Source organism: Stegodyphus dumicola, chromosome X2 (genome assembly GCF_044657685.1).
Source record: "Stegodyphus dumicola isolate Sdum_Otavi_A_Nest chromosome X2, ASM4465768v1".
Classification (NCBI taxonomy): Eukaryota; Metazoa; Arthropoda; class Arachnida; order Araneae; family Eresidae; genus Stegodyphus; species Stegodyphus dumicola.
The window spans coordinates 184,211,153-184,238,163 of NC_140781.1; the positions used below are offsets into that span (position 1 = coordinate 184,211,153).

General features: G+C 32.6%; 1 protein-coding gene across 1 annotated transcript in view; it reads right to left on the reverse strand.

Moving 5' to 3' along the window:
* LOC118187999 (A-type potassium channel modulatory protein KCNIP1-like) overlaps positions 1-27,011 on the reverse strand; it is a 305,037-nt gene that overhangs the window by 81,660 nt on the left and 196,366 nt on the right. The window contains exon 4 of the mRNA XM_035358325.2: positions 19,211-19,280. Within this exon, the coding sequence (XP_035214216.1) occupies positions 19,211-19,280 (70 nt within the window). The remainder of the gene's footprint in view (positions 1-19,210; positions 19,281-27,011) is intronic.

The window sequence follows — 27,011 nt, forward strand, 5'->3', positions numbered from 1 at the left end:
CGTTCTCTTCTGACACACTGTCACTTGTCACTGAAGAGGCTTCACCACGCGAACTGCCCTTGCACACAAAATTAGGTCGTTCTTGAAGAGAAGAAAGTCTTGACTGTTCACATAAAACTCAAGTTCACATGCAAAAAACTCCGTTCCTAAATTTACTCTCAGGAATAATCCCTAAAAGCTGCAACCAACTTTTAATATTTACTGCTGTGGTGTAGTGGCCGAAACCGCTATGCAAACCCTGGGTTGTGACGCCAGGTTGAAAACAAAACACAGCATAAAAAATTTTATTGAATGAAAAACAAAATGGCTACATACAATTCTGAAGAGAAAAAAACTTATCTTCTTTTTTAAAAATCAAATTTTATACATCAATCGTGCGAGGGCCATATGTGGCTCTCGAGCCTGCGTTTTTAACATTGCAGCAATTATATTATTTTAATAACAACTATTTTTTACAACTTAATATTATTTTAATAACAATTAAATAATTATATTTAGTCCCGTGATTTCATCACGTATATTGCACTCTGAAATTTTCAATTTGAAATCATTCTTCGTAGATTTATGCGACCTTATCACAACACATTATTACTTTTCAGGATTTATATTTCTTGGAGTTAAACCGAGGAGACATTTTCCTTACGTATTATATATATTGTTCTAGTTATCATACGAAATTAACTGTACCTTTGTAAAGCTTGTTTCGGCTTTCGTTGAATTACTTAATAAAAGGAAGTAAGGTACCAATGTATTTATATAGATTAACTGATAAATCGTTTTTATAGATAATTTATCCTTTTTTAAACTTAAGTTGGGTACATTTCAAATGGTCAAGTACCGACTTGCAAGAAGAATAACTCTAACGCACAGGTAGCTTCTACAAAGCATTCTTTTCCTTTGTACACTCACCAAAGTTAAAAAAAAGGATTATGAAAATAATAATTATTATGCTTCTAATTAACAGGGAATCTCCTGATTTACTTAAATTTTTATATGTTACCTCAAGACCATCTTCAAGATTATGCTTAAAATATTAGCAGAAATGAAAATTGACTTCGATGAGCTTATTGTTTGCAAAAGCCAGCCCTATTTTACCAAATTGTGTTACATTTTAAACGGAAATACTTTATTAGGAAATAATTCAGAATCGTATATTTAATTCTTAATGTGCGTAATTTTATATTTATTCTCGGGGATTTGTCCTCAAACATATTTACTGAATTAGTTAGAAATAGATATAGCTATGATCCTGAGATACCCCATAGTCCGCTTAATTATTTCGGGACATATTTTAAAATTTTGAAAAATTTAAAAGCATTCTGCAACACATAGCAACAATACATTTTTGAAAGTCATCTACCTATGTTCTTTAGTTAGCTAAATTATCGAAAATCTTATTTCATCTAAATCGGTGATATTCTCATTTCTCAATGTTGTTTAGTTATTGTAAGTTGCAAGAAACTGCGAAAAAATCGATAGAAATAATAAACATACTAAAATATTAAAATGATTAATTACTTCTAGAAAATTCTGGAGTACAGATTGAATAGTTTAAAATCGTTTTTGTTCGTTACTTGAAAAATTGCAGTCTTCTTAGGATTAAAATCTTTATTAAGTATCCTACTTTTATGAATAAATCCTTCCTTCGTAAATGCGTATTATTTCATTTCAATCAAAAGTATTATTTTAAAAAGAAAATTTTTATTACCTATCTGAAATTTTCATAAAAGAATAAAATCGTGTAAAGTAAAGAAAACGAAAAAGCTGCTTATACTCATATAGTTAATAGTTCCATGACTTTACAACATTTCAATCTTCGGAGATAGATTATTTTGTAAAAGACATTAATACAAGCAAAAATAGGAAAATAATTAAAAGGAATTCCTTAACTGCTTACTTATTTGGATATCGTTCTTCAAGAACTAACTTATTCATATTAGAAGCAAAATTTTAAAATTGTGAATTTCGAATAAATTTGGACAGCGCACCAGAGAGAATATAAGGGATTGACCACAAATTAATTCACTCACGGAAACTCAGTTTTGAAATACTTTGCGCGTTTACGAATTTAAGTTGTAAATATGGATAGAATGTACAACGTTAATTTTCAAACAGGCGGTGTTATTTGAGCTTGTGAATTTAAATCAGGCTAAGCTTTAATGAAGTATTAGTACAGATGGAATGTGATGCATAATTTTCAAACTGGTAAGTTGACTGAATTTGAATGTCTAATCAGCGTTGTGCACGAAAATTTTGCAAAACTCAACGAATATTATATTAAGAAACCTTAATAAATCAATACAATTTTTATGACTGTTGTGCTCCTAAATATTTGGTTGTCTGTCCAGAAACTCTTATAGAGTTTGAAGGGATGACCATATTTAATTTGATATTTTCGATATCAAGTATGAAACACGAAAAATACTTCACTGGTGAATTAAACCTTAATTTTGAATCAGCTATGTATATTAAACTTTAATTGGGATTAATTTTATCAATAAATTAAAAAGTAAAATTAAAAATTTCGCAGAAAAAGGATACAGCTGTTTCGAATTAGACGTTCTTGCATGTAATAGAAAGAAAACTGAAACTCTGTCAAATCTTCATCACGAACAGCGACTAATAACTGAAGATCGTAATCAGTTTACTGCGGCGTAATATGTGATTCCAGCATGATGCGACCCCAGCCCATTTCAGCGATGCCGTTTGGGAGGACTTAAATGTGACATTTGGAAAACAATGCATTGTGTCATGTGGTCACATTCATTGACCTGCACATTTTCTGGACCTATCCTCTTTAGATAGTTTTTTTTTTGCTGTCACATAAAATGTTTGGTGGTATAGGACACACCAGTGGAGAGTGAGTGGGGTCCTACTGCATGCTTCTACGTATCTGCCGCCGTAGTCCGAGAGATGACATATATATACAAATTGGAATATACTATATATAAATCGAAATAATATGTATATATATATATATATATATATATATATATTATATCGCTAATAATATATATATAATAATCGAGAAATATATATATGTATGTAAGATATAAGAAAATAGCTGCTTTAAAAGTACATAATTGGCGACCTCAAAATTAACTATTCTAGATTTAGTGTTCTCCCCTAAATTCGAGATCCTTCTATGTTATGTAACAACCTAAGATTAACCAATCATAGCTTGTCTCTACATTTGCACCTTACCTTTTGTTATAAATACCGCTGACGAATTAATTAACGTCATTCCGTTCCTTAGCTTCCGCCACTCCAACATCCACGCTGCTTTGCTTCTCTGTCTCAAATGCCTACGTCATTTCCTTAAAAAAACAATGTACATAGCAATTTATCCTATTTAATTGTGATTGAATAAGTGCCAACCAAACTAACTGGATATGTGTGAAAATAAAGATTGGTGATTTATCGAAATCCAATTCGTTATCTTCATCTATATGCCTTAACCATAAGCCATGACGACTACAAGCTGATTCATCCTACGCAGTAAATTAAGATATATATATAAGTATATATACAAGATAAAAAATACGTAAATGAGCTTTATTATTTAATTTAGTGATAGTTTCTTAATTCCTCATTTTTAATTTAAGCATTTCCCCTCTGTATCCTAAAAGTAGTAATGACTTTTCTGGACTGCGCCATTTCTAGATTAATCTATGTCACATAGCTTGCGTAACGCTGATGACGTAGCTATTTCGAAACTCGTAAGCAAAAGTTTCCGAACTGTAACCTTTCTAACATAAACGAAAACCTTCTCCATATTGGATAATCGCTTACTTTAGCGTCTGCCTTTTTTCCGATTAAGACGATATTTCCCTCGCATATTTCTCTCTTTTTATCGCAGGAGTATTAAAAAATGTATAAGCTCTTGAGTAGGCACTATTAGAGTTCTATGTAAATTGTGGCCATAAATGTCAATTGAAATAAAAATGTAAATTTAATCTGTCTCGACTGCCGAGTTTGCTGTTCATTACGGATTCAACATTTCAGCATTTTACGCAAACAAAATTCTTCCTTATCAATATGGATCTACCTGCTGCGTAATCGGTATTTCTGCGTCTCTACGTCTCAGTGTTCTTACATCAATAATTCTAAATTTGTTTTATTACATATATATATAATCTGGAAATTATATATATATAATACCTTTGCTTTTATACATTAACGAATTATTTTTAATTGATTCTTTTCTTGGTATTTACCATTATTTTTTAAAAAATTCTTTTTGTAAATATGTCTCATATGATTCTGTAGGATAATTTCCTGTTTGAAAACTAATCATTTAAATCCAAATATTACATTTTTGCAAGTCTAATGACTTCATTCAAATAGTAGATGACGGGGACGAAATACGATCATTCTCAGTTTTTGCACATTTTAAGTAACAAGATAATTCCCTTTGATAAGTCAGCCTTCATTCACGAGATCAACAACAATTACTTTTCTTTTAATTTTATTGAGATTTATAATATTTTGAATTTGCATATTTTTTTGTACTTTGAATTTCCGATGATTTACATTACAGTTTTAAACTTCTTCTAAGTCCATTACATGTTTTTAATAATTTTATCCAAATCTTCTTAAGAAATTAATTTAATTTTAATAATTTCAATTTACAATAATTTTTACTGTTTATTCCTAAGAGATAATTATAAATGAAATAAATTACCAGTCTAGTTTAAATAGAGAACAATATTTATATGTATATGTTACATAAAATAGGGACATTAGAAACATTTTAATCCGATATATATTCAGTCTGGAGCAAGCAGATGACAAATACACTCATGTCCATAAATTAAGGATAATGCAAAATCAGGCAAAGGAAGAGTTAGAAGTAAAACAAATTTGACTTATTTGTAAAGCTTATTTATTAGACAAAAGGTAAAGAGCAAAAAAAGATGCTATATGTTTGATATTATTAAAAAATAGCGATTTTTTCTCCCTGGAGCAAATTACAAAAAAAAAACCTATTTACAAAAAACCAATATTACATGGTTGGTATGATTGTAAATACATTGTATGTCCCCCAGACGATGCAATACAGTCCGTACAACGCCTAGGCATGCTGAGTATCAAATTATCGATCTGATCTTGGGGGATATTACACCACTCAAAAAGCAATGCACTCTCCCACACGTTGAGAATGCTGTCCAGTCCATGCGGGTGATATCCTCCGATTGAAGGCATTCGCTTACGATGTTTGCACGGTGAGGACGGGCGTTGTCATCCATAAACACAAATTGTGCGCCCATGGCGCCCCGAGACAAACGTACATGTTGTTCCAGAATGACGTCCTGATAGATTTGGCTTGTCATGGTTCCAATTTGAACATGCAGGTCAGTACTGGAACCCATAATAATTCCACCCCGAACGAGCACTCCTGCACCACCGGAACGGTGTCGTTCAATGATGTTTTCTTGGTGGTAACGGGTACCTGGAGCTCTCCATATGAAAGTCCGGCGAGAATCATACTGCAAGCTAAACCTGGACTCGTCGGAAAACATCACACAAGTCCACTGTTGCGGTGTCCACAATGCATGCTCTCTACTCCAGGCTAACCGCAGGCGACAGTGAGTTGCAGTAAGTGGAACGCATCTGACAGGTCTACGAGCATATAGACCAATCTGCCCTAAGCGTCTGTACACGGTCTGCCTTGAAATTGTCGTATCAGTGGCTGAAGAGAGCGGACGAGACAGGTCTGAGGCTGTGCTCCGCCTGTTTCTTTTGGCAGTAACTGCCAAATACCGGTCCTCATTCGACGTTGTAACTCTGGGGCGACCTGTGCTGTAACGTCTACTCACATTACCATCATCTTGGAATCGTTGCCAAAGCCTGAAGATGACACTCTGGTCAATTCCAAGTTCGTCTGATACTTCCAGTTGGGTACGCCCACATTCCAGAGGGCCGATAATTCTACCACGTCATCCAAGTGCGTCCTTTATGTCATAACTATTCGGTTATTGCACTGAAATGCTTATAAAGCGTCTGCGAACATTTTTACTTCTTTGCCTGTATTCCTTATATATCACTCTCTTACACTCTCGTCATTGTGACGTACCATCGGTGTCATCTGGTTACTTTCTGAAACTTGCATATGATTCTTGAAGATGTGTGTAGTGATTTTACAGGTGATATATTTATTTTAGAGTTCGATTTCCGCGTGACTCCGAATTATCCTTAATTTATGGACATGGGTGTATAAGAAATTATTTGCAAATGCAACCAACCAGTGCAAATAAAATATATCCAGTCTTGAGATCAAAGTGCACAAAATCTTGCAAAAAATAGTTTAAAAAAATGAAAAAAAAAAACAAAGAATTAAAAAGGTAGTGTAAAAAATACGGAATTTGCATCTCTCGGCATACCGTCATTAAGGGATTGGTTTACAGAGAGAAGAAACTAAAATTTAAAACTTCAATACACTAAAAATCAATTTGTGTCTTTATTAAACTAATCCCTACAGGCTGGAATAAGAACAGCATTTCACCCGATATCGTGCAAAACTAAAATATTTCAAGATTACACTTTTTCTTTCAGCCTATTTCTTTATTAAGCAAAAGATGTTCTCCATTTAAAAAGAACTAAAATTGTAAAAGAAAGATATTAAAAAATTCGTTTCAAGAACACAAAAAATTTTCAATTTAAAAACTCGGCTCATTTATTTCTTTTTTTTAAAACCTCAGTGCACATCTACCAAGAAAAAAATACTCATATTTAAGCCAACCATCTGACAAAAACACCTTAAGTTTGCACTGATAAAATGAATTATGTTTTATTTCTTTGGGTGTTTAATGATAATATACGAAAGGTTTAACCGAAAAGCCCAGCACATATAATACAGCAAGAAAAATTCTATTTTTTATAGCATTATAGTTCATTTGCTGACATAAGACGAAATAACATTTCTTCACTTACGCAGAGTTAATTACCGCTTCATTAAAAGTATAAGGTTTTATACATACCCACAAGACAGATATTTTTTATAGAAAATCAAAGCTTTCAAACGCTTTCAAAAACAGTTGGCGGCATTTCATTTCAATCACTTGCCAAATTAAAAAGGTAGAAGAGGTTATTTAATTATCGTTAGCCATTCTGTTAATTGCGTACTTTGTAAGAGAATTATAAGAAATATTTTTTAAAAAATTCTTATTTGCAAACATGTGCAATGCTTTAAAATCTTGTCGAAAAATAAGCGTTGAATCCCATCTTGTTTTGAATCGTAAGGTGTTATGAATATTTTTGTTTCTTACAAATTTGATTAGAAATTTTATATCAGGTCGCATATTTTCATGTCATTAAAAACTAATATTTTTCATACCTACTTTGGCATTGACAAATGCTTAAAGGTTTTCCTTTTCCTAATTATCCCAAACATGTTATTTTAATGCGAAATTATTTTGGGGAAATTATTTTAATGAAATAACAATTTTTGTTTAGGGTAGTTAAACATGGCATGCATAAAATCATGCTACTTTTTGTGTATATTTTTACTTAGTATATATTCTTAATTTATTAAGCACAGAGAATAACTAATTTAAAAACATAACACGAATCTTACGGAGCTTCCAAAATGTAATCCGTATGCACTTTCTTACTCTGCAATAAACGTTTCTAGACTACAAACTTTATATGCAAAGCCAGTAAAGTAAGCATACTAAATTGAATGAAAACAATTTCACCTCCCTCTAACGGAAAATCAGGGAACTTATCAAATCTAAATCCGCTACGATGCAATATAGAAGAAAATAGCCATGTGCAGCATTGTACAGAATTATCCAATTATTATGCATTGATATTCAGAAATGCATTATTTCGCGATAATTATCAGATATATAGTACTGAATATAACTATACGCTCTGGCTTAAACTGATTGTAGATCGATTTCCGTTATATCTGATGACATTGCTATGTCGTGGAACGAAACGCTTCCTCGAAATTTCTCACATGTCTGAAATTTCTCACATCTGTGACACATGCTTCTATCATCACCTTCGAGCTCAGGATTCGGATAACAAAGACATATTTCTGGACACAGCTACCAAAGTCCCTCAAATACTAGATCGTCCAGAACTGCCAAATCGTGCTCATTATTCCGATCAATATCGTGCAATGATAATTTATGGCCAGTGTAATCAAAGTGCCAGAGGTGTTTTATGAGGTGCGTGTTTTTACCCAGATTATACCCATTTGAAAACAAATTCTATCTCAGTTTGCCGGTTTACATTGACAAATAGCTTAGCATCTCCATCGATTCAGTAGGCTTAGACGTCGGGCTATGAATGATTCCGAAGGCTCTGTCTTGGGTCATGTCTTAACCATTTTAAGCCTGAGTATGACAAAGAGAAGCAATGGGTGTTGAGTATCACTTTACAGCATCTGAAAATTTTTAAGTAAGCATACGGATATATCATCAGATATATCATCAAATATGAACGAAATTTTTCATTACTACTGTTTTTTTTAAAGGGAGAGATCTTGTTATCGATTTAAATCCAATGATATATAACTGGTAGCTATGGCGCATTAATGAAATTCTAGATCTACATTTAGAGCAATTCACTGTGCAGCTTAGTTGAGTAGCCGTATCCTTTTTTTCTTTCCCGCAGAGTTAGGTTTGAAAATGTTTCTAAAACTCAGATAAGATAGCTATAATCGCTTTCATCCCATAAGGCATAATCAATTTGGCTAGAGAAAAGATCTTGCATTTTCAGTTAGAAACTGCTCTTTTGGAAATTAAAAGGGTGCCCGGATTAGTTTTTTTTTAATTTTCATATACATTTTATACCAATTAAGTTATCTATATATACAACATACTTAACAACCGGCAGGTATTCCGATTGTGCTATAATCTTAGATAAGTTTTCAAATAAGTATGTAACTATACATTTAAATCGCAAATATGTAGCTTATCAGTCTCAGTATTAGAAGTGCGCGATTCTTTGCTTTCCCGCCCCTGTCGCTAATGATAAGTTGCATTTATAATCTTTTCCTTAAAACCTAAAACTATGGGGGCCCTTTGCAATATAGTTAGGCTAACGATACATTGGTATATCGTCTGAATCAAATAATGCTACTATTGATGTAATTGGTTAAGCTAAGCTATGTTATTTATTAGGGTAAAGAATTCGAAAGTTATTTTTCTCAGAAGAAATATGTCAGTGGAAAATGTTGTAAGGAAAATTAGCTGCCATTCAAGCTACACATTCTTGTGCTTGAACATACACAAATAAAACACCTTCTTTCTATTCAATTAAGCCCAAAAGTATCTTAATGGATAAGACTACTGGTAACCCAATCCCAGTTCGAATCTTGGTAAAAGGGCTGGCTGTCCGTTAGCTAGGCTTCTACCAGGTGTAATGTGTATACGAGTCAGTTTATCCTTAAACGTTTCTTACTGAAGGCATTCATTTCCTTTGGGAGATAGCCCTCGAACATTTTGCTGTAACAAGCACGAGTTCTGTCCAGTTAATGAACAGTGCCAGATAGCTGTGAATCATGAAACCGTGATATCTATTTAAAATCTTAATAATTTTCTCCGTTATTTAAAGAAATAGTTAAATTATTGGTATAATTGGATGCCGTATTTTAATTATTCTTTTAGCGTGCTTTATAAATGTCTAAACAATATCAGTTACTCTGCTGATTATGAGCAGGAAACTTGTTATATTCAACAATGAACTTTACTTAATGTCTAAACATGCTGCTTAGAAATGACTTGAATCATGCAGTGTGTTTGCTACTCAGCTGAAATGATTATACGACTCAAAGTTTATGCAGCAATATTTTTGTTAGATACATTTTGGAAGAGATGGTCTTAAGAATATCTTCTGGAAATACGCAGTTTTCATCAAGTACGTAATATCCACAAATTAGGAAAAGAGATCTGGACTACAAGAGGACGTAAGGCCTCGGCTATGTGTAAAAGGGCCGTTGTTAAAAGGGTAATCGAAAGCCGCGGTGGAAAATGCAGATCATGCCTACTGCGTGTTAATCGCAAAGAAGTGACTTGAACGGTGCAGCTGGTTATACCTCTTGAGGTTGACTAGGGTGCAGAGGATGTTCCCGCCGCGATTTTCTTACGCGGGGAGTTTGATTTAAATTTTGAATCTGGCAACACACAAAATTGTAAGATGCATGTATAGTAACGAAAATAAAACGTGTATATAAACGCAATAATCTATCTTCTATCAGAAAAATCCAAAAGCTGTGTTAGTGCTTTCCCTCTTGTTTAGCATCACAGGGATCGTAAACAGTCAGTAATTTCTGTCCTAATATGCTTTCCCATTCCATATTATTCTGTTTTTTGAGCAAATCAAGTTATAAGTTAGATATATTTGTAAAATAATATAAATCTGTGTATATCAAAGCTATGAATGCCAAACAAGAGTATTCGCAAAAATATAGTAATTTAAGGATCAATATTTTAAACACACACACAAATATCTGACATAACAACAAAAATATAACTAAATAAAATTTCTAAATAATAGTTAGATATTTCCAAATGGTTTAATTCTTGTAGTTCCATTAATGGAACTTTGTTCAAGAGTGAAAATTATTTATTTCGTGAAGGCTCTTGATAGAGTGAAATCGGATGAAAGTTATTATTGTCAATGTACCATCCAAAGCAAAACACATTGGTAAGTTTTAATTACAGTTTGTTTATCGGTAAAGGTTGCTAAAATAAGGATTTTGCTTTTCATTAAGCATTATTATAAACCATCACTTCAAATTATCAGCGATAGCTATCATCAACTATCTATGCAGATAGCATACGAAATAAATACCCACCTTACATTCGTTTTAAATCCCTCCTATAAAAAATGTGTTTTAGAAGTTTCTAATAATATGCGCTTCTAAATGCCCATACCAAATTCTGCGTTTATTTTAAATGACAGCTATTTATGTCCATTAGCATAAATCTGCTAGATTACTGCCTTTGAATTCTACCTTCAATATAAACAGTTAACTGTTTTTCTTTGCACCGTAACTACATGAAAAGACATTCTTACCAATTTATTATAAATCTTTAGCATTTATGAGAGCATCATATCGGGGATTAGGTCTGATGAAATACTTCTCGTTTCCGATTACCTTCTTCAACATTCTTATACGAGGTTTAAACTTAAGCATCGACAGGGGCATTTTTTTTTTAAATTTGGAGAACTATACGATAATGTTAAACGATTTGTCATCTAACGTCTTGGTTTGCCTACTTAAAGGAGATAAAAGGAATTTTTCTTACTGGATAAACGATTGACGTTTCGTAAAATTTCATTTTGTATTTTCGTTCAGGTTTTGCAAATGGTTATCATAAACGGCTATGCAAAGTGTAACTGGGTCTTAAATTATCTTTATAAATGAAGAGGACTATGCTCCACTATGCGAAGAGGCATAAGAAACAGTATTTTCTTCTTTCATGATACAAAATACACAGCTTTGCCTGATTGTGGATATCTTTTCTTGAGTAATTTGTTGAAATTTTTTAATTTGTTGCTGATATTTACATTTATTCATTATTTCTAAACCACAAAAGAATTACCACATGTATAGTTTTATTTATGTTTACTGATAAGTTATTTTATGTTAATTAACTTTTCTGTGTTTCTCGCTTACCATTTTCCTCCCAGAATATTAATTCTAGTTCGCATGTATTCAAATGAGGTAGAAAAGAGATAGCATTTAAAGGAAGATTTTAGATGGTAGAATCAGAGCATGTTCTGCTTGCTGAAGACCACTCGCCAGTTGATTCTCTGGAAAGCCGTTTATCTGCGGTGTTGGGTTATTCTCGCCATTAGGTTCTCGCCTTTAGGCCGACGCCGACATTAGATGTCTGAGCCAATTTGTGCGTATTTTGTCTGTGAAGCATTTTCGGCTAACTTATCATTTACTTAGCTAAATTTGTTACTTTTGGTTTATGCCATAAATGTTAGCTGGTTCTCTAAGCACAAGACGTGCCTTCTGTTAAGTATTTTCTGAGTTTAATAAAAGATCTTTTACACCCTTCCTACGTCTTTGTTGTAATTTCCAATACATAGCGATAAGTCGCTTACGTCTTTGTAGAGTTCTCATAGTTTATGTTACCAAAGCGAGTGAGACTCTATATACATTTGAAAAAAAATTCACTCATTTACGTATTAGTTTATTCACCCAATAAGAAACCTGTGCCGCCCAACTGAGGTAGTAGTTAGTGACTCTGACTGCTGTTTAGAAAGACCCGGGTTCGAATCTCGGAGAAGGCATGGATGTTTGCAAATGTATAGTGTCTGTGCTGCATGGGGTCACTTTAAATACTCGGGGAACTGAAGTACTCTCAAGAGGTTGTTGGTAGGGGAAGAGGGATGGACACCCTTGGACTCGTCCCCTGTATCAAAATTGTTGGCGGAACTGAGCGAAGACGTTCTGTCACCTGTATGGTGCTCAAGGCTTTTGACAACGACAGGCGCAGTCTTACACTGCTTGAAACGATGAATTGTGAGGGTTTGTTTTGATGTTACTATCAGACCAGTGAGATAAGTGACAACACAACAGAAACATGTTTTTGAAAATACAGCCGGTGTCTGCAGCCAAATGTGCAACAAAATCCGTTGTATTAATTGAACATAAAGCGAAAGTAACCAGTTTTCCCTTTTGACGCAATGAACACTGATAGTGCATATTTTTTATCAACGAAGTTATAGATTATATCTAATGATATGGAAATCGGAGAAACAATTCCTATAATTGATTAAACAAGTAAAAACGAATAAAGGTATGGGTAAAATAAAAATTTATTCTTATTTTAACAGTTATAATTTATAGCTTTAAAATAAATTGCAAATTCTGAATGAAACTTGACATAAAAGCTTTTGGCCTTGGAGTCAACATGTGAGCAAATTTCCTCACACTGTAAAGTTGCTTTGAGTTTATAGAGAAGTTGCCTAATGCCTCAGCATTAAGAAACTGACGAAAAACTGAAAGTGACTAGACACATACCTCATATTCTATAAACTGGATTATAGAGAAGCCCATTATATTGATTGCTTAAGAGAAGAGCTCCTTTTGCAGAGACTTTCAAATAAATATTGACTCATATCTGCGTTGCATATGAAGGAAACCACGAAACCACACAGTCAGCATGTTTGCCGGGATCATTCCTGCCTCTGAAAATTTAATTGAGCAAAGCAAGAACACAAAGGCCTCAGTAATCTATTAATACCTTATTTCAATAATAATGAGTGGTAGTTTCTGTTAAAATTTTAATTATATCCATTTGATTTATTAAAATTTCCTTCAAAATTTTTAATTTAGAAATAAAATTTCAAAACAATATGCTCAGAACTTAAATGAACAAAATGTAATTTTAGTATTTGTTCTTATTTATATTAAAACAATGAATAGCCAGCAAAGAATAGAGTAGCTGTTATTCAACTATGCTAATATAACACGAAGATCATGTATGTCAATGGCTATTATGCTTAAAAACATGATGAGCTTAAACTGGCACAATGAGTGATTTGAGATACTACTTTGGTACAGCACGACCCCTGTAGTAAAATATCCTCTTTGCACTAAAATTTACTTAAACTAACAGCATCTGTTGTCAATGTTATTCACTTTGGAGAAGAGATTCAAACTTTCAAACCTTCGGTTTTCAGCCGAAACATTTCGTCAAAACCTTAATTTTAGACAAAAGGTTTTGGCTCTTTTAGTTCTACCGAAAGTTTTTGTAGCATTTTTTCCGGCAATCTTACAGACGCCAGTCTTTCCGCCAGTCTTACAGACGGAAAAAAGCTATGCTATTTCAGCTATAGGGATGAAATAAAACTGTTAAGAAGCATTCTGTCTCATGTTCCAGCTCATAACAGCAATTAAATAAACGTGATTATGCGAAATAATTGATGAGGAAACATTTAATAACGATGACTTGTATTCGAAAGAGGAATCCTTTATTGCAAAAACATGGATGTTGTGCTATACGATGAATTTGTTATCGATAAGATGCTCTACAGAGCAAAATATGATGGTTTTACACAGCATAACATCGTAAACAAAATAGGAAACTTTTATAAACAACATGATAAAGAAATTGCCAAGAAGCTTTGAAAAAACGAAAGTAATGTTGATTTCTCGCAACTCCTTGTTGAAGACTCTGCGTTGTTAATTGCATGAACTTTTGCACTGATCCTATTGTTTTCAAAGAAACATCATTTTTCTAATCACAGGCACATTTTTGTCTTTTTTTTTTTTTTTTTTTTTTTTTGACACCGGCCACTCCTAAGACTGAAGGTGGTGGGCATTTTAATGTGTCAGCACATAATAGACGGCCAACTTTACCTCCTGTGAAGGGAAGGACAGTTGCAACCATGCCTGTTTCAGGATTCGAGCCCGGGCCGCATATTTCACAAGTGCACATCAGCGTAGCCACTGAAGGAAGGGTTTCGAAAATGGACCAACGAGCTTCTATTGCTCTTGTGGCGCTGAATCTTCCTGCATGTCAAAGTATGTCCTTACGTTTTAATTTGCATTTGTTTCGCAGTTGTAAATGTATTGCGTAATAGTAGAAAATCGCGTACTGCTTTCGTTTTATGAGTTTAATTAATCGATATATATTTGATCTAACTTCACAATGAAAATTTTTAGAAGAAATAGACGATGTACAGAAATTTTTACAGACAGAACTTTGCGTGGCAAAATATTTTCAGACATCTTGCTTAAATCTTAAAGCGTGCGAAAGGCCATGTGACATGATAGAAATATTACTGGATGCTCATTGGTCCATCCTAGAAGCCCCTCCCTCGGTGGCTATACAGATGTGCACTTGTTAAAATTGCGCCCGGACCCTTCCGTAGTTGGCTCCGCTAATATCTGAGAGGCGTTTTCAGAGACACTGAATTGGTTGCCGTAAGAGTGTATCAGACTTAAATGTCTACATTAATTTTCTCTAATTCTGTGTTTTAACTTTGTGTTTTAGAACAAACGAATAAATGCTTTTATTATGCTAACATGGCATATTCTCCATACTTAGGGAGCCAGCAGGTTACTTGAAGTCCTCTCATGTATAATACTGATTCAAAACACTTTTACAAAGCGTTCTATAAAAGCTTCCTTGTTAAGCATACAGCTCTCAGCTGTTTTATCGTGGTATATAAATTAAACACGAAATTGGCATCTTTATCTATTGTGAAACAGTTACTTACTTGTACATTTTAATCTACTTTTAACAAAGTACTGTAATTTGCATAATTTACAACATTTTGTATTTTTATAAGTTTTATATTATAGCATTTATAACTTATTTTAAAAAAGGTTAGGTTCTTAGAAATCTATTCATATGAAAGACTGCCTTCAGAGAAGCTCGGTACCGATTTCAGAGTTCTGAATAATTTAAAAAAAAGAAAAAGCAAAATAAAATCCTATCTCGATGTCGAGCAATTTTATTTCATGTGCAACAACGAAGATTGTTGTATTAAATTGCAAAATAGTTATACTGTCTAAGGAAATGCATACGAATTTCTCCATCTTAAAGTAATCCTTCTGCCACATGAATTTAAAAATAAAATTACTTTTTCTTTAGGTTATATTTTTAGTAAGCGGAAAATGTAGGAAAGAATTCTCAGCATAAATAACGTCTCACAAGCAAAACCAGTTTTGCAAATAAAATTAAAGACCTGCATTTATGTTTGTGGACAAGACAGTCCATTTTATAAGTGCATAGTAACATTTTGTTTTTGTTTTCTTTTGATTTATACAGCAAAAATACGGTAGTATGCACATTTCTTTTATTTATTAGAATTTCTCCTTCTACTGTAAATGTAAGGTTAAATGTAAATAAATACGTTAGTATCTGCATAAGCAGAGACCACAATGTCGACTAAATAAATTATCTTATATTCGTATTTTGCTATAAGCAGAAACGATAGAAATTTTGCCTCTTTGTAATGACCATTACTTAAAATATTTTCCTGTTATGCAGGTAGTACTGGTCTTTTGAATTCAGTCTTTTCAAAATCGATTAGAAAAAGTACATTCCCATGTTTTAGTACGAGCAATTAGAGTGTTTATAAAAGCATTTAGGTGTTTACAACATTAAACAGTTTCTTAAACTTAATTATTCATAATCAAAGGTTCACTTATACACTCATAATAATTTAAATTTCTAATTCATTGGGGATTACCTTTAACTAAAAATTAAACGTTCATTCTTATTTAAATAGAAATTCAGCGTATGAGAAGTGATAAAATTAACAAGTTAACAAAAGATTAAAAAGATTTGTTAACAAAGTTAAGAAAATTTAAGTTGAGAAGCTAACAGATTTATAAATTAATAACAAAAATAACCAAATTCGTAGGGAGGCGTTTGAACTCCTAGTATACTAAGCAAGAAATTAATACATCATACAGCAACTTTAATTTATTGAAATCTTACTCATGCGCGAATCGAAAACAAAATATTTTAAATTAGTAATTGTGGCATTTGATGCTTTTCATTTGGTTTATGGGTGACATCAAATTCCCTTACCACAAACATGATTTGGATCTGTACTTTAACTTCTCCTTTCCGCACTCCTTATCACAATGTTAGTAAGACAGCTAGTATTTCAATTGAGGCTTTTGAAGCTTTGAGATAGGACGCCATGGTTCGTTTGTATTCCGGAAAGAATTTATCACCGAAACTCGTATGATGGGTCTTTATATTGCAAGAATATAACTTAATATTTAAACTTACTCCCGGGAAAGAAAATGTTGTAGCTGATACTCTGTCAAAGGATTAAATTAGATGACGAAGGAAACAAGGTGAAATGTGCAATGCTAATTAAAAAAATTTTAGATTCTCGAGAAACAATAGTTGCAGAATTACAAATAGACCCGGAGTTTACATACATGTCTGAAATGAGACAGTTAGTATTTAATCTAAGGCTTTTTGAGTTTTAAGACAGAGCAAGTTTTTGGCTTCGCTTGTGGACTACGTGCTAATTCTTGCCAGCTCAAGTAGTTGTAATTAGTCGACTTTGCGTTATTTCGCTGCTGGCAATTTGCATTTGATGTGCCGATAGGAGTACTGAGCCAGTTCCAGTATTATTAAATTGTAAAGTTTTTGACTAGTGTTACACGTTTAACTTACTCTTCTGTTGCATAACCACGAGTTGTGGCTGATATTACTAGAATAAGAAAGTGCTTTTGTGTTCTAAATCTGTTTAAATAAAAAGGTTATTTAAAGCCTTATCATGACTTGTAGGTATTTAAGACCTAGCGAAAATTATCTTCATGTCTGATGCGGTTATTAGCTGCAGATCTAGTAAAGCCCTACACAAGATTTCGGACTTTTTCAGAGTTTTAAATTTATTATTGTATTTATGGTATGTATTTCAAGAAAGAATATTATAAGTCTTTCATCTAACCATATGCTTGAAAAACCTTTTTCAGCAAATTAAAAATTGATTTAAGTTCACCATTAAAGTATGAGTGAACTTCCGGTTTGCTTTTACCAGCGTGTTTAAGCGAGAAATATTGGCAGCTTTTCTGATTTTACCATAAATCTTCGAAACTCCAACTGGGAGACATGCAATTCATACTACAGAGGCACAATGTAGTACTTAATGGATGAATAAAGTATACTAGCAAAATAATGAATAGTATGTTTATAATAGGAACGAACAGAAAAAGGCTTTATTAACAGAAGGGCGTTGGTACAAAAAATTGTCTAACTAAAAGGAAGAACAAAAAACCAAAGAGCTTTACTAAGGCATATGATCTCCTCTTACTGCAATGGTTTCGTTGCACCGTCTGTCGATACTCAACACCAGCCTATTTTACAGTACTTGGGGTAAATATTTCCATTCTTCAAACAGTATCTTTCATTTATCTGGTGTTCTTCGGAGGATAAATTCGTACCGCCGGGCTTCTTCCTAAAGCCTATGTTCCGAAATAATACTTCACTTTTAGCAGACACCAACACCAATGAATATTATAAAACCATTATACAAACACAGAATCAGAGTCAACGAAAGTCACGTTCTCGAAGGCGACCACTTAAACAGAATACCTAAATCGCCTGGAACCGTGAGTGACGGTCTTCGGGAGCTATAATATGCCGCTCTGCTAGAAGCAAATAACCAATTCTATACATGTTTCGAAATTTAATCGCCTCATTTCTGACGTTCCTCACAATAAATAAAAAATCAGATAAGAGTTTCAAGATAGCGCAGCTTTGGCCTGCTTAATCAATACATACTTGTTTATGTTTTGTTGACGTGTTAACAGAATCTTGTTTCAAAAAGCACTTCACCTATTATCTACTATTCGGAAGCTGGAATAATTTATTATTTGGAAAAAATCGTACGACTTGTTTTGAGAAAAGTGAGAAACAAATTATGTCCTTATGGAGATGTTTGTCACCTCTAGGACTTATCGTTACCAACACCTTTCATTTTCCATCAAATATCAGTGAAAGATGTATGAAATACTCAAGTTAAATTATTTCGTATCAGACAAGGAAATAAAACTTTTGATTTAGAAATCGGTATTTAAGATCGATTTTCATTTTATACGCAAAATACTCAAGAAGTCTTGTTAGCTTTGCATGCAGTTTAATTTCTATTAACAGATAAATTATGTGTAACCTAGCCCAGTGCCCATGCGTATACTTTCATTTTCTTATTTCAAGCAAAGCTGTTTTATCTTATAATAATGCAATAATCGCTTCGTTAATTCTAAAGGATTACCAGAAATATGACTAAAACCACTGCAGCTTCAAACACTTCACTTTCTGCGCACATGAATACACACATCAATGATTGTTTGTTCATAAAGTTAGTAAAAGTTAATGATCTAATAAATTGCTTGCTTCCTTCCCTTTCGTGATCTCCTTACCTTCCAGGCAAATCAAAGTCTTCTAGGGAGGCCTAATTAATTATCAGCCTCTGGGGTCAGTTGTTTAAGCCTCAAAGTAATCACTTAATGAACTTTACTCAATTGATTGCAGTAGTTTGCGAGAAAGAGTTGGAGTTAATATTATAAAGGTAAAGCTCAGTAATAATTACTTATTCTATTTCGCATGCCAAGCAATTTATACGAAAAAAATTCAAACAAACTGTATATAACTGTTCATGTATGAAACATTGAAAGACACTAATATGAAATACTACATTCTCATAGAAATGTTGAGTTTAAGAAATTTAATCAATTTATTATAAAATATCGAACAGTTACCTCCTTGTGGAAAGAACTGTGCGTAAACATCTTTGAATGTAGATTCATTGACAATCCCTGTAGGACATGCCTGAAATAAAAAAAATGCATGAATTGTAAAAGCAGTAGGACCTAACCAATTGTACATTAAAGAAAATTATGCACGTATATATAATCATTCGAACAAATATACATACTGGTTACCTTGAAATGGAAAAATCGCGCTTTGGTGATAGCTGTGGCTGTCCCATTTTGGTGATACCCAAACAATAACTGTATCTAAAACGCCACAGCTACTGTTTCCCAGTAATATTGTATACGTATGTGAAACAAAAAGTTGTAATCCAAGTTTTATCCCATCACCATATAAACACGAGTTAAACAGGATGTACTATATTGATGTAAAAAACCAAAATATGTACTTTTACGTTATTATTACAGTGTGATGAATTTGATACTTCACTCAAGTGCTTTAATTATTTTAAAGTTAAACAACCTTAAGGGTCAAAACAACAAGATACAAAAACCAAAAATCTTAAGTCCCTAAACTCAAAATAAATTAAACAACTTCAACTCAAGAAAACTTTTAAAGCAACCAAAGCTAAATTTAAAGTTTACAAAAGTTACAGTTTAAACTTACAACCAACTTTAAACAACAAAAGCTAAAAAGAAATTAGAACTTCAATTACAGATCAAAACTGAAATAATAAGCAAAACTTAAGCTTGAAAATAAAAACGATTAGTTCACAACACAAGGTACTGAGGAATATTACAGCCTCTTCGTGCTGTAATGTTCAGAATGTGCTGTTGATTTCAGACTCAAGCAATGATGTCATATTTATATGTTAATTCGTTACTTAACTATAGATAGATTGCAGAGTAATGAGAACGACTTAAGTGTTGTTATTTTGCATTATAGATATAATTATATAATGATGCATGTAAGACTTTTCTTAGTATATTTCGTAAGTACATGAAACATATTTTGTAAGTAAAATTTTATTTGCCAAATGGGAAAACTACAAGCTCTTACAAACCCGTTTACACAAAAATTCTCGATTCTTTTAAGAAAACTTTTGACGCCGCAACAAATTTAACAGTTTTAAAACTGTTTTGCTTTAACATTATTTCGTTCCCCATAAATAAATTGAGCATTATTAATTATGTACATTAGGATTAAAAGAAAAGGGGTGTCTTATCTGAAATCGGAAATTTTCAGTTTGGCCTGTCAATCAATAAACACATTTAACAAAAAAATTTCAAGTGCCATAGAACTGTATGAAGAAAATGTAATTAAAATAGCATCCATTGGCCAAAAAAAACAGAAGTATTGAGATGTATCTAAAATGACTAAACTTTACGAAAGCCAATGCGGAACACGCCAAATTAAACGAGGGCGGAGAAGAAAGGAACAAAAAAACACTTTGTTTGAAGCATAATATTTATTTTTCAAACAATTAATACATTAGTTTTTTTATTCAGTTGTTTACATGTTACAGAGTAGGCCCTCAAGTAAACACCACTGTCCCAAAATATTTCAGCTATTAAGAAAATGAGTCGGCTTAGAGAATGTATAGAATCTTAGAATATGATCGGTGATGTTTAACAATGATGCGTATTTATGTTTTCAGAAATGTTCATTTTCAGGGGCGGTCTTCATTTTATTTATTATCAAAATATAAACTATACTGCTGCAAATATTTCCAGTAAGCGAAGTCGGTTCAACTTTATACTCAGACAACTGCTTGATTTTTTTTCAGGTATTTGACATCTTTCTGAACACAATGTTTTAATGAATCAACTGTTATCAAAACATTATCCTTCATCAAAATGTTTTTTAGACAATTGGATGTCCTCGTTGTGATACAATGTTTTCAAAAGGTGATCTATTTAAAATTCTTGAGATAACTTAATTTCATTACCCATTCAGAGTACGAAACGCAACTAGAAAACAAAAATCCAAAAATTCTTTCAGAAATTAGACTTTTCGTAGACTTCAAAAATTCCCCATAACCTACGTATAGAAAGCACGATTATTTTATTATTAAGTATATTTCTGACCTTCCCTACCATAGTTAACTCCATTAGTAAAACTACATGTCGACTATACTTAAGGAATATTCGCAAAATATGGTAAATTTTCTGGGATGTATCCTGACCTACCACGTGGAATAGTTTACTGAAATACTGATAAGTTCCTCGCAAAATGGAGGATCTGATCCCTTTAAGTTAATAAAAAATAGTTTATTTTCTGTATAGAGCTCTAAAATGAAGCTTACTGACAAACATTTGAGGTGTTACTATCAATAAATTTAACATGTTATTAACGATTTACATATGTTGCTTTATTTCCAACATCAGTACTTAATGAATTCTAACTCTTTTAAGACGTTATTATGGCATTATATCAGTTTTGCAACACTGATTTATAGAAGTGATGCTTCTTGTAAAATTTATCAAATGATAAAAAAACCACCGTTACCATTGGTTTAAACTACCGTTAAAGTTTCGATTGTTTAAACTACCGTTAAAGCACAGTTTGAAATTATTTTTAGTTATTGCAAGCCATCGCTTGTCTACTGTAAGAGTTTGAAACACCAAGTGGAGCATAAGCCGGTACTTAGTACCTGAGAAACTTTAACAGATAGAAACATCTAAGGATACCGTAAATTGATCATAACTTGCCTAAATCTGAGGAAACACACATTTTTCTGAAAAGATTCTTCACGAATTTACCATAAGAAAGCACACTGTGTTGAACTAAAATGCGTTTCTTAATAGAAGCTGCAGATTTTCAGTTATCTAGTCACTTATTATGATGCGTAGGTTTACTTGCAAAATCCAGACAATTAAGGAAAATGAGTGGATAGTGGATAATAGCTTGCATTTTGTGTAAAATAAGAAAAAGTGGTTACGCGAAGTTTGTTTACTAATTTTCCAAGCAAGTAATCCATTTTAAAACATAACAACTGATCTATCAATCCAGACCTTTACTAGAAACATCACCTTTATTAATAACACTGAAACATTAACCAAATCTTTGCTCAAGACGACACAGTCTTCAATATGACCATATTCCACTTCTCACTTCTAGGACAGTCTATCAAAAAATAAAGGTTATTGAAATTCTAATCTTGCTCATTTCACCATAAAGTTCGGATTTTGTTTATTCCGAATCTATACGAAGAACGTTCGTACATTAAAATCAAAGAACGGTTTTTTTCAAAGAAAACGGAAAAAGTGACACAAAGTGGAAAGAAAATACTCTAATATAACGACATATAGCTTATGTTTAGAGGTTTTTTTTTTTTGGTTTTATAAAATGATAATAAACACTGAATTGGAAGTTAAACTACTTTTGATGCCTTGCATTTACTCTCATGGTGCTTTAATTATGCATTTATTTTTACATATTTCTTGTTTCATATATGCAGTAGTTATTCAACAATAACTTTACATCATCTCTTAAGTCTAAAAGACCCCGTTTTAACTCTTGGAGCCATTATCGTATTTGAAATAACGTCAAAGGAACGGCTTTTACTTCCATTTATTCCTAGAGAAATATGTATTTTAAAGTGGTCTTCTAATTTCTAAACTGTTACATGCTATGAATACTTGAAAACTTATACTAGAAACTGAAAGCTAGTAACAAATGCAGAAGATGGCATTAAGAAAATAAAAAACAGAAAACTTATGTAAGTAAAATATCCTACAATAATTTGGCAGAAATTTTTCATATAACACCGTTTTCGAAGATTTATAAAGCATTTACACCAATCTAAGATTATTTTAGACCTGTTAAATATATTGATTAATTAAAATATCATAGTGACTAGTTTAATTATTTTATTGGTCACTTAAATACTCTAAGCATATCGTGGCTCAGTGGGTGAGACGTCGGATTCAGAAAGTGAAGGTCCCCAGTTAGAAACGAATCAAAGGCAAATCACCTAATTTTTGTTTAAATAAAATAAAATTTAAACAAAATCACAAAACAAAAAAATTTATTTCCTTTATGTTTAATTTGTATGAAAATGTTCTCCCTTTTCTTGATCCTTCTAAGTTTAGAATGTTCCAGCTAGTTCATCAAGTGTATATAAGTTGTATAAGACTTTATTACTCAGTTCGAGTCTTATCGAGTTATTAAGCCGTGCCTTGAGTACTTTCCTCTTCATTTGTCTTAATACGATAATTTTATCTATGCGAAAATATATTGACTAGTTACACTGTGTTAATCCTTACCCTTTAACATTTTATGAATTTATTAACAATCTTTTACTAAAACGCCAGAAATAAAAAATGGTCATTGAAACCCGCGTTGTAAAATACGCAACTAAATGTGCATTGGTCGTATCATCGTTCTTTCTTATGGTAGATTAATCTAGGATAGTTACAAGCCGCATCGAATTTTGCTTCTTTGCTTTCCTTCACATTGTTTTTCCCTTTCCTTTTGTTCAAAATTAAACATTGCTTATAAATGTTTAATTAAAAATTTCTGTTTTACACAAGCTGATATTTCTATTCACACAAAAGAACTAACAGATTACTATATTTGGATATAGTGCTTAATAAATTAAAAATTTTTCTAAGGGATAGATTTGAATAAAAACACCAACTGCTGTATTTCAAGTTTTGTTTTCATTAGCGTTTTAAAAATGGTAACACATTATCGTTCATTTACCTGCATTCCTTTTTTAATAATCGAGATATGCGTCAACATTTTACATTATTCAATAAACTTAAGAATCATAGTATATTAATTTCTTCTCATGAATTTTGCTTCCAAAAATATAACCCAGTATTTTTTTTTCATCTTAGCGTCCGAGTTTTTAAATCTAAGAAGTGAGTTTCTCAAGTATCTTGTTTTTTCAGGATATCGTAAAACATGAAAATTTCTTCTGGAACGTTACACACATTATTAGTTTATAAAGGTATGAAATGTACAGTTTTTATGGCATACACATAGTTTTCAGTTTAAAGAAAAACGTACCCAGAATGCAATATGGAAAATTTGCGATGATTGATTTCACCCCAAGAATTCAAAATAAATAAGTAAAAATGAAAAATTTTATAATAGTTATTTCTTTTTCAAAATAGGATCTTGAAAGCTTCTGCACACGCTTTGGGAATATAAAAGAAACAGAATACCTTCATCAATATTTTATTTTTTAATGTATTGGAACTTTAATTATTAGTTTACTCAGCTATTAATTCCCTTAATGTATCGCAAATTTTAAGCAGCTAATATTCCATGCATTAATTAGAATAAGAAATCAAAATTCTTCAGTCATTTTTTAAAACTTGTTTCAATGGCATCTTTTTTTAATGAGATGTTTCTCCCGAATATCTTTGTAATAGAAATAGTGTTGTTGTGTAGTGTCTGAGAGTTTATATGAAACGGCAATATGTTTGTGGCACATTAACGATGAACATTGCTCAAAGAAATTAAATTGCATAATCTACAACAGAGATCTTATGTTTCCTTTATTAAAAAGAAATGCTGCAAATTTGGAAGCAGAATTAATAAGATAAAGCAAAATGAAATCCTATAGAGCATTATGAGGGAATTACAGAAATTGCAACTTTACATGGGAAAGGTTTACATCGACAAGTAGTTTAGGAGGTAGTATTAATCCTTCTAACTCTAAAACACATTCTATGCATGTTCTCCACAAAATAGTTCAGAAGCGCTGTCAGAGCACTTTGACTACTGTCTGCTCCTGGCCACCAGAGGACGAACGGTAAAGTTCCTGAACCTTGGTAGTTTGATCTCCAACCGCCCAGGTAGTATAGCGGTTAGGGAAGCCTACTGCGATACCGAAGGTCCAGGTTCGAATTCCGGAGACGGCATGGATTGTTGCAAATGTATAGTGTCTTTGCGGCACTGATCACCATCTGATCTGAAGCTCACCATTGGTCTAACACAGGGCTAACACCACACTCCCAGACTGGACCAACGGACTTCACTCTTGCCGTAAGTCTCAGCGTAGACTCGAGAATTGCCAGGATCAATGTTTTTCTTCCAATGTTTGGATGATTAATATTTGGATGTGACTTCGTATTTTGTTGTATACTGGAGCTATCAGTGATGTATTCCTCTTACTCGATGATAATGTCTGATATCACAAAGCTCTTTTTTTTCCGAATATCGGCTTTTGGAATAGGGGATCGAACATGTGGAATAGCCGGTACGCTCATCAGACCTGAATTCAGTAAAGTATGCCAAAGACGCTCTAGTGCCACGCAGATGTTCGGCCATTTTAGAAACTCGGGGAAGACCCCACGTCATATTAATATCGCATAAAATTTTCAGAAAACAGTTTGTTTAAGATTTTTAATTCTGAGTACTAAAATATTTTTAAACTGACAAAAGTTTAAGATCTTCTTTTCATCTTAAATTGAATAAAATTGATTTTGTGCGTCAAATTTTCTAGCATTATGCGTTTGTAGATCTACGTAGACATGTCCACTGCAACTTTTCCTCAAAACGATGACATGAGCATATCTATTTGTTCACCAAAAATGGCTGATTCTTTAATTTTTTTACAATTATAGATATTATGATTTGTTTAATGCACTACAGACATTCTTTTTATAAATTATTAGGTACATGAGTTATGATGTGCTATATCCAAAACAATAATTCTAAGCGTTTTTATTTCGAGTGTCGTCTATATAAGAATTGTGCTCTTGTACCTGTTCATAAGATCCTTGATTGCTGATAGATGCGATTGATGATACTTCGAGTCCTGTTGGCAGAAAAAGTTGTTGCTCGTGGTTTTCATTGCATTGCCTATAGACACCAAATGCCTGTCAGAAAATTTTCTCAGAAGGTAACTTTTTTTCGGGCAGGCAGCCTTGAGGACTAATAATACGATAGTCAACTTCTTCAAGGAAGCATTTTGTTTAGTTTGTGTGACAGAAAGACATAATTTAAATGTTTCATGTCATGGTATATATGCCAACAAGCCCATAACCAACTTAAACTTTCTCCCCTTCCTCTCTAAAGGAAAAGAATTCTAAGCGAATTGCAGCTCGGTTTACACTTAAGTTCATTCCTTACGATGTATGTCCTAGTTTTAAATAAACCATAATCAAAAGGTTCTTGAATCTAAACCTTCCCCCTTTTTCATCATCAACGAAATATAATTGTAAATTGTGTTATTTCTTTTTAAACTAATGGATTTAATTTTTCAATATTCAAGCTGATATTTGAAACATATTAAATAATAATTACTTACCTAAATAATTAAAATGATATTTTTTATAATTTATAATATGGGTATGGCACTGTCTGATTTTCTGTGGTAAGATTTGATCTCGACTTCCAGTTCTGCTCGTCGCTTCAAGAGTTCATGTCTGTTTCGTGATGATTAGACCGACATTTGCTTGCGAGGCTTTCACTTATAGCTTCTTAACTCGCACTGTAGACCGAGCTTCACTTTTAGCCATATCTTTTACAGCAGTTGTTTGTTTATAAAAAATCATCTTCGTTAAAAATGCGTAATGCATTTTCTCCTTCCTTACTACATGCCTTGGTGGTGTAATTGGAAGCCCGTCTGTCTAGCAGATTCCGAGTTCGAATCCCGAATAGAGCATTGCACATTTTTCATGCGTTCTGCAGCGAAATAAAATGCTCATTTGTCTCTACGGCTATTCACAATTAATTCATGTTAAACTTTGAGCCGTCTAATCTTTTATTCCCTTTTCTTCTGTGTAACAAGGATCGCACAAATTCAGAATACAGACAGGTCCTCTAGATTAACTGCAAACACGTATAACTAGTAGTATTTAGAAAAATGAAAGAAGTATGTTGTTAATT